This window comes from Capsicum annuum, chromosome 11 (genome assembly GCF_002878395.1).
Source record: "Capsicum annuum cultivar UCD-10X-F1 chromosome 11, UCD10Xv1.1, whole genome shotgun sequence".
NCBI classification, from domain to species: domain Eukaryota; kingdom Viridiplantae; phylum Streptophyta; class Magnoliopsida; order Solanales; family Solanaceae; genus Capsicum; species Capsicum annuum.
In genome coordinates this window covers 228,140,631-228,149,703 of record NC_061121.1, presented here as the reverse complement: position 1 = coordinate 228,149,703, position 9,073 = coordinate 228,140,631, and the positions used below count along the sequence as shown (strand labels likewise).

The following is a 9,073-nucleotide window of genomic DNA, read 5'->3' as shown; positions in this document are numbered from 1 at the left end:
TGCAACTAACACTCATTTTAGAGCAACAGAAAGGGTGATAAGATATGTTAAGGGAACACTGAATTTTGGAATCAAGTTTAATGCAAATCAGAAGCACGTGTTGCAGGGGGTATTCTGATAGTGATTGGGGTGGTTCTTCTGAAGACATGAAGATCACTTCTGGATATTATTTTAGTCTTGGTTCAGGTGTATTTTCTTGGTGCTCTAAAAAGCAAGAAATTATTGCACAGTCGACGGCTGAAGCTGAGTTCATTGCAGCAACAGCTGCTGCAAATCAAGCCTTATGGCTTAGAAAAATGCTACTTGATCTGAATTTAAATTAAGAGAAGTGCCCAAAGGTGTTTGTAGATAATCAAGCAGCTATTGCTATCTCAAATAATCCTATTTTTTATGCAAAAACCAATCATTTCAATATCAAATTATTCTTTCTCAGAGACGTGCAGAAACAAGGATCGATTGGGTTAAAGTACTCCAAGACGGATCTTCAACTGGCAGATATGTTTACCAAAGCCTTGCCAAAGAGAAGATTTGAATTTCTCAGAGAAAGACTTGGAATTTGCAGCAATTGAAGCAAGAAGGATTGTTGATTGTTGCCTCATTTTCTGCAGTAAAAGTAGGAGTAGTTGCTGGACGTTATCCAGATTTGTTTTAGCCATGTTCTCAACTTAGTTTAGCTTTTGTTTTTTAGGTGTTAATGGTTCAGTTTTTTTTAGGATGTGCTGATCACGAAATCATGTACAAGTAGTTGCTTAATTATAGGATTTGGTTGTTGCAATTTTTTCTATTTAAGCACAATTTCAGTTCAATGAAAGATACAGCTTTCCAACAACAAATATTTTCTCTGTTTCTTTCCAGCAACAAATACTTTCTCTGTTTCTTGCCTTTGTTCTGTTTCCAAGAGTGAAGTTAACTTAAAATTCTAAGAAACCCACAACTCAGTTCAATAAAATTCAACTAATTTACAATTCAATTCGTCAATGCAAGAAACCCATAACTCAACTTCATAAAATTCGATAAATTTAGAATTCAATTTGCAAAATTCGAGAAACCCACAACACAATTCAGTAAAATGCAAGAAACATAGAATCCAACTCGTGAAATTCAAGATACCCACATTTCAATTTTGTAAAATTCGAACAACTCACAATCCAACTAGTGAAATTCAAGATACGCATAATCCAATTTTGTAAAATTCGAAAAACCCACAATCTAATTTAAATTAAAATTGAGTAAATTTCGTTTAAATAATACCCAGATTCACAGAGAAATATCAATTATAAATTGGACAGAACACATCAATATAAAATTATATTCGTACTATTTTTTTCTAACAAAACCAAAAGGACATAGCAATAATAACAAACTTCTTCCTAATTGTAATAATAAAGGAAAAAATAAAACGGTAAGTGTATTTGTGAATTCATTGATGAATTGATGGAGGTTGAGAGGAGGTAAGGAATAAGAAATGGAGTTAAGGAAGAAATGAGAAAACATGAAAGAAAACAGAGATGAAGAGAAAAAAAAGGAAAAGAAAAAAAAGGGCAAAGAAAGAAAATAAAAATTATATAAATATAAATCAAAAACTAATTAAATATAATTGACTGATAAAATGCAATTGAATCATGACACGTGTACGTTTTAGTAAGCTTTTAATTTCCTTTTCTTCTTTTCATGCGCGTGTAGGAATGTGATATCACGTTCTTTGCTAGATTAGTTTGGAGGGGTAAATAGTTCCACCTTTTTATAGTTTAGGTGTGTAATAGGTCACTAGTATAGTTTAGGTATGACTTCGACTTTTCTTGTATAATTTGAGGTGGAAACGATGCCTTTTACCTAAAATTCTTGGATACTTGTCTGATATCATTTTTTTCCAAAGCTTATTTCTTACAAGAAAATATTGGTTGCAATTAGTGATGTTTATCTCTCTTTGGTCGACTTTTACTTTGATAGGGATTTGACATTAAAGATTATCCGAGTTCGGTTCCATTCCGTACCATATACCCCTCACCGTACTACTTGGACTATCCTGAGAACGTTAAATTGATGGAGGATCATGCAGCACAGGCACTTGAGCAGTACAACAAAGAAAATGTAGGCTCTAGTCACTCTTCTTATTTGTCTTTCTACTTGTTCTTTTTCCTTATTATCCTCTGTATTCATGTTAGGTCAGACAAGTCAACCTAATCCCATTGAATGGGACAAGTCATCGATGACTTTGATCCAACATATGAGATCCTTGACACTCTCTCAACCTGACACAAAGTTTTGAAGATGCAATTTGGGCTAAATCATTGACAAGGTCATACATTAAGAATTCCTCTGTGTTCCCTTGAAAAGGATTTCGGACCCTTTAGAATAATGGTCTTGATCTCAACTCGAGAAAGAATTGGTTGTCTAAGTCTTGAATTCTTTCATCTTCCCGTGGTACTACAAGACCATTAGCAATCCACAGATGAATAACTTGTTCTTTCCTAAATGGATAATCTTTAGGAAATATTGCATAATAGAAAAAACATGGCTTTAAATGTGGGGGAAGTTCATTGTAGCTCAACAACAATGCTGGTAATATGTCATTGTTTGACAGGTCCCATATTTCACTTCTCAAAATACATCTCCACCTTCAACCTCTGATTCGAAGCGTAACACGCCAGTGAGCGTCTTCAGAGCTAAGGGCAGTCCTTTTCACTTAGCTACAATTTGTTTTCCAACCTCTTCAAGTTCTAGATGTCCCATAGGATCCATGTTTTCAAATGCATGTCTTTTAAATAAAGACCAAGAGTCATCAATAGACAAAGTGTCCATGCTAATTTGCTCAGCTCACATCATCAAGGCACCACTCTCTTTACGTGTCGTCACAATGATCTTACTTCCAATACCTCCTCGAACAAAAATATTCCTCAAGTCATTTCACTTTCTTTAGTTTTCATTCCACATATCATCCAGAACAATGAGAAACCTTTTACCATTTAATCTTTTCTTCAATTTGACTTGTAGCTGATTAAGATTGTCATCAACCTTCAAGTCAAATGAGCCAATTTCTTGAAGAAGTAAGCCTTTTGTTATTCTTGAAGCATCATATGCCTCAGAAACACAAAACCAACCTTTCAAATCAAAATGATCTATCACCTTCTTATCATTGTAAACCACTTGAGCTAGTGTTGTCTTACCCATGCCCCCCATTCCAACAATAGGGAAAACAGACAGATTTTTTTCACTTACCTCTTTAGACGTTAAACGGTCAATCAGTCTCTCTATTTCATTCTGGCTACCAAAGACATCAGATTCAACCATAGAAGTTGAAGGTGTTCTAGTTTCTCGTTTAGTCGAAGCAAAATGCTCCTTTAAGCCAAGGAGACCAATTTGCTTTTGCAAATCCTCCAATGTTTCAATGGTGTCTTTCAACTTCTCTTCTATGTTAAGAAAAATATCATCACTCAAGCTCGGGTTGAGGTTACTTGCTAGTTACTTGTTTTTGCAAGATTTCGAAGTTGACCTTCCACCTTAAGCCTCAAAGCCTCATAGTGGACTTATTCCATTAAGTTTTCAGCACCGTCCACAACATCTCGAAGTTCATTAAGCCACTGGCTCACGTGTTGATTTGATGCCTGCATATTCTCTACGTCACTTAGCACAGCCTGAATAGTACTATATAATAATTTACAAGAATATGGAGTGATGAAATCTTCACGGTAAATGAACATGAAGATATAGTACTAATAATACTGATCAACTAACGGTTCAAAGTAACAATGTTGGTTCATCTTCTTGGTCATTTGATCGAAAATGCAAGCTCAATGTGAGGAGATTCTTCGTACTATGTGAAAGGATTATGTTGAATTAAAGTTTGGTCAATAAATATTGTATTTTTTAAGAAAATAGCTTTGCTATAATGTACCGTGCTTTGTTATAAACTTTTGCTTATTTGGTAAGATTGTATAAAAAGTGACAAATTTGATGATTTTCACAACTTTTAGGATTTTTATGTTTATGAGAAAATATACAACATAAAAAGTTCAAATTATATGTCCAAACAAAATTCAATTTTATCTCATAATTTTAAATTTTGATGTCATCTCACATGTTCAAACAAGCACTAAGGGTGTGTTCGGCACAAGAATTTTTTTTTGTTGCAAAAAATTCTCAAAAAAAAATAATTTTATTTATCTTCTGCTGTTAGTCACGCTAACGTGCTCTGATACCACTTCATTCCAACTTAGCATTAACTATTGATTAGCACAAGTGAGTCATGAATTCATTTTGAAAAATAAAATATATACAACCTTAAGTTGTTTATTGCAAGTTATACCAAAACCTTTTAGACTGCAGCTTGTGCTGTCTTGGCCCCATGTTGTAATCCTTCCACCATGAATGCTATAGCTGTTTCATAACTGTTGGATGGTAGTTGCTGACATAAAATCTGCAACAGTAAAAGGTACTCATACGAGTTCGGAACTGAAAGGGCTAATTTTTTAAATGAAAATGTCAAAGGGAACAATGAATGTTGGAAAAAATTAAATGGGACAAAACGCCCTTGATCCAGCAATTTAGAAGTCGGTGGTGGGCCAGTGACTTGTAAATCGTTGTGGGCGCAACGACTAGCCCACCGACAATTTTTTTATTTACTTTCAATCTTTTCTTTCTCAATATAAGTTTCTTCTCCGTGTTTGAGTCAAGATACTTATATCATTTGATTTCCTGTTAAAACCTCCAAATGTTTATTGTTGGACTATATCCCTTGAAGAACCAACAACATTCAAATTCGGTAAATATGTAGTATCGCAAAAAATCAAGCTCATTATTGATGGGTTCTTGAACAATAGGACAACGTTCAATTGACACATACATATCAAGACTCATTAAGTTAATACGATTATCAAAAAATTTAATAGTACGGAGAAATAAAGACAAAGAATCATCACTTCAAATACAAATCTCACCATACATTGTTACTCTATTGGCTGAAAAGGACATTGGATATCGTCTGGTAATAACCACCACGTCTTTCGAATTACTTATACCCATTTTGTTCCTTAATAGACGTTGCAATCGCTCATAGTTAAGAGAAAATGGATAAACTCGCACAACTACAAGCGGTCGACTATATCTTACAAAACCAGCTTCATATAAAACGTGACCACCCCAATATAAATTTAGTCTTACTGAATCTCCATTCAAGAAGAAACTTATATAGAGAAGTGCTGAAAATAAATAAAAAATTAAAGTCAGTCGCTGGTGGGCACAGCAACTTATAAGTCACTGGCCCACCGGCGACTTCTAAATTGCTTGGCCAAGGGAATTTTGCTCCTTTTGGTTTTTTCCAACATTCATTGTCCCCTTTGGTATTTTTGCTCAAAAAATTAGCCCTTTCAGCTTCGGACTCGTACTCATAGCATGTTTGATTTAGCAGCCAAACGCTGAGAGCTGCAGTACATAATATAAAGACTTACTAGGATGACAGATTGTTGCTGAAAGAAGTGGCAATGATGCCTCAACTTGAACCAAGCCATATGAATGTTGAACTTATACAAGTTTGATGTTTTATATCACTAGCTCACTGATGCAGATTCAAGCACTTAAACTTCTTAGCTTAATTAACCTTTTTATCCAAACAGTGATGAAAACTGAATTATTATGTGAAATCTCAGACTTCACTGATCTTTACCTGCATAATCTTGCAGATGTTTGCTATTGTTTTACATGTTTCAGGATCAGATGCATGTTATCGATATGATCACTAAATATCGATAACTCAAGCACCATTGGTGGATGTGGAGATAAGGGATGTCACTGGATATGATTGTAGAATAATGTAGCATTGTTTTGTGGTGAATGGTTTAGCTTTCTAACTTTAAAAGGTAGACATTTAGCATTAACCTTGGCTCCAAGTGGGGCTCTATTGGCCGCCACGACCTTGGCTTTTTAGAGAATCACGCTCCTATGTCATAAGACTTGTAGCTCGGTACTTGTGTATCCTTCCAACTTCTGAGTGTCTTCATGATTCATCTAACCAAATATTCGAGTGTCTTCTTGTTTTTGTGCACACACATGTAAGACGTGGTTCATCTAACTCAACTATTTTAATACACTACTTTTGTGACTGCGATGAGAGAATGGAGAAAAGGCCCTTTTTCTCTCTTCATTTTACTCTATTTACCAACAGGCAAGTTTGCGAACAGACACAATCTCTCATTGCCAACTAAACTTGATGAGAAGGGTGCACAGGCTTCATGAATGGAATACCAGCACTATTTTTCTTCTTTGCCCATCCAAAAAACATGAGGTAACTTTACCAGTCAAAGGGCAGCCCGGTGCACTAAAGCTCCTGCAATGTGCGAGGTCCGGGGAAGGCTGGACCACAAGGGTCTATTGTACGCAGCTTACCTTGCATTTCTGCGAAAGGCTGTTTCCACAGCTCGAACACATGGCAGCAACTTTACTAGTAATCCAAGACTCCCCTTCAATGTTACCAATCAAAAGGAAAAGAAAAAAGGAGGAGAATTTTGTGAAAAGAAAAGATGTACTGTCTACTCAAAACTGAATTTATGCCATTATCACATTTGGCTGCATAACCATTTACATACTTTGATGTTAATATCCTGATCTTTATCAACTTTTGGGTATAACCTCCAATTTCTGAAGCGTACTCTCAAGGCTACAAAATGAGGCTCAGGAACCAGGTAGAATCATTCTCCAAGAAAAACTACTATTAACACATGTTACATTTGATTTTCCACCTAAAGAAGAAAGAATCATATAACCTGTTTAACTGACTCCTTCTGCTTTATACCATCTGTTTCGAGTAAATTACATTTTGCCAAGAATCATATCAAGGTTATATGCAATAATCTTCGCAAGGGACCCAACTTTTTGAGGCTTCTCAACACTTTCGTCATGGTATTGAGACTGTAACTGGCATCTTTCCTTGTATACCAAGTGATGAAGCAAGACAGCAACAATGAAGTCTTATTTTTTCTGGAAAGTTATCAAAAACAAAAATGCTACGCAGCGACTGGCAGCACCGAGAAGGATGAGTTTTAGTAAGCAAGGAGGGTACCAATGATCAAGCGCGTAGCCTTTTTTCCTTAGTACCCCACATCTCATGATCAGCCACACCCCAGAGTACCTAAACGTCGGGAAAATGAAAATGAAGAGGGGGGAAAAAAGAAAAGATCAACATATGAGTTCTTAAATCCCAAAATATGAGGTGCGTTTGATATTCAAGAGCTGATCATGGCTAATGATTACGTAGGAGGCTAGTAATAGGTAGTTTCGCGTTTTGCTTTTCAAAACCAGTAGTAGTAGTAGTATTGTTTCCGTATTTCTCATTCCTACTTTCTTATTACAACTACTTTTCTCGTATGCTTCGGTTTTCTTACTATCTTGCTGTTGTTACTGCTTATGTTTCCCTAAATGCTTTGATTATGCTTTCCTTGAGCTGAGGGTCTATTGGAGACAACCTCTACCTGCACCCAAAGTAGGGTAAGGTCGTGTACACTCTACTGTCCTCGATAACCCCACTTGTGGGATTACATTGGGTATTGCTGATACAAGAATAGTCACAAATATGGACCTATGAGAGTGTGTGTTGGGCCCGAGACTTGGTGTGTGCAATTGAAGAGCCAAAGAGGACCTAATGATGCACCAAAACCGTCCATACACTACACTTGATAGGCGCCTCACACTTAAGGGTCTTTTGGTCATTTTAGTTTCTATTATGTAATACACTATATAAAGAACAACGTAGGGTTTCATTACTTAGATTTTAGATGATATTTTTAAGTCTTGTATGACGTTTGAAACACCAAGTACTCTCTCCTTTGAGGCAGACCGAAACTAGGACAAGAAACTAGTGTGGATTCACTAGTGATTGTATTTTGATTAGAAACATCGATGCTTGGGAGGTGGATTCCGATCTTGTGTCTACGTAGGAGATTGGTGATAGTTTGTGTAGGTTGTAAGAGTCCTTAGATTTAATATATTTTAGGGTTCTTAGGGTCTATACACTCCTTTGTCAATCTATTTATCCTTTAATATATTGCATTTCGTTTCTTGTTCTTGTGTTGTGTTCTTGTGCCGTTTTTAGTGTCTTGTTGTTGTGGACTGTTTTGTGACGTCTTGTGGCTGTTTTGTGTCTTCTTTGGACTGTTTGGCATCAATTGCTATTGTTGTTATCGTTCTAAATTTCAGTAAGTCTTTGTTAGCAAGGCTAACCGTAATGCAAGAAGAATTTAGACACAATGGAGAAGGATTCACCATACCTTTTAGCATTTGCAAGTATAAATGCTTCCAAGGCCCACTTTGAATAGATATAATCTCCTACTATCGCAGTGACCGCACTGTCCTTACTTGCTACGAGGGTCAAGACAACTGGTAGCAACACCAACCACTGAAAGACAGATCAGTTTGTTAGTAGAGAATCGCGGCAATAGGGGATAACGGTTGGAGTTGATACGTATTGAATGATCAAAGTACTGAGTACACACCAGTTGAGCTTGACCAGGTTCAAAGTAGATGGCAAGTGCATAAGCTATCCCAGTAACACAATATATGACACAAAGCAAGACGAGATAGTTATCCAAAATTGAAGATCTTGGATTGTTGAAGAAGTAGAACATTGAGAGATAAACCTCAGGCTTTACAATAGTTTTGATATGATCAACTGTATCCTTAGCCATAAAGTATGCCAAACTGCTTATGCCAGATGCACTCTCTCTCCAGTGGTGTAATTTATCTAGAGAAAATGACCTCAAAGCCAAGATCTTGGTGAGAAGAACTGGAAAACATTTTGGAAGATTAGAACTTAGGTAAAATTTAAAAACGTAATGAAAATATATGAGGATTTCCAGTAACAATGAACTTACGAACAGCAATGCCGGTGTAAAGGTACCCATCAATCCAAAGGTTTCATCACTCACTTCAGCAAGTGTTCCCAAACAGAGTCCAACTATCCTGGCTTCTCGCAATTGCTGCTTGCCAAGTCTGACAATATGAAGTATCATAGATGCCAACCATCAAACAAATGCAAACTCAAAAGCATTTGTAAATCAAATAAAAGAACTGGCACACATTTTTC

The 9,073-nt window shown here is 36.2% G+C and overlaps 1 protein-coding gene and 1 pseudogene across 1 annotated transcript; both read right to left on the bottom strand.

The window, feature by feature from the left end:
• Positions 1-2,399: 2,399 nt before the first annotated feature.
• LOC124888727 lies at positions 2,400-6,137 on the bottom strand (annotated as a pseudogene).
• Positions 6,138-6,521: 384 nt separating this feature from the next.
• On the bottom strand, positions 6,522-8,895 carry LOC124888993 (ABC transporter G family member 28-like; the record flags this gene model as incomplete). The annotated part of the gene is made up of 4 exons (XM_047400278.1): positions 6,522-7,123; positions 8,259-8,386; positions 8,484-8,773; positions 8,862-8,895. Coding segments are annotated over 4 exons (612 nt in total), but the record flags the coding sequence as incomplete, so codon positions are not given.
• Between the last annotated feature and the right edge of the window lie 178 nt (positions 8,896-9,073).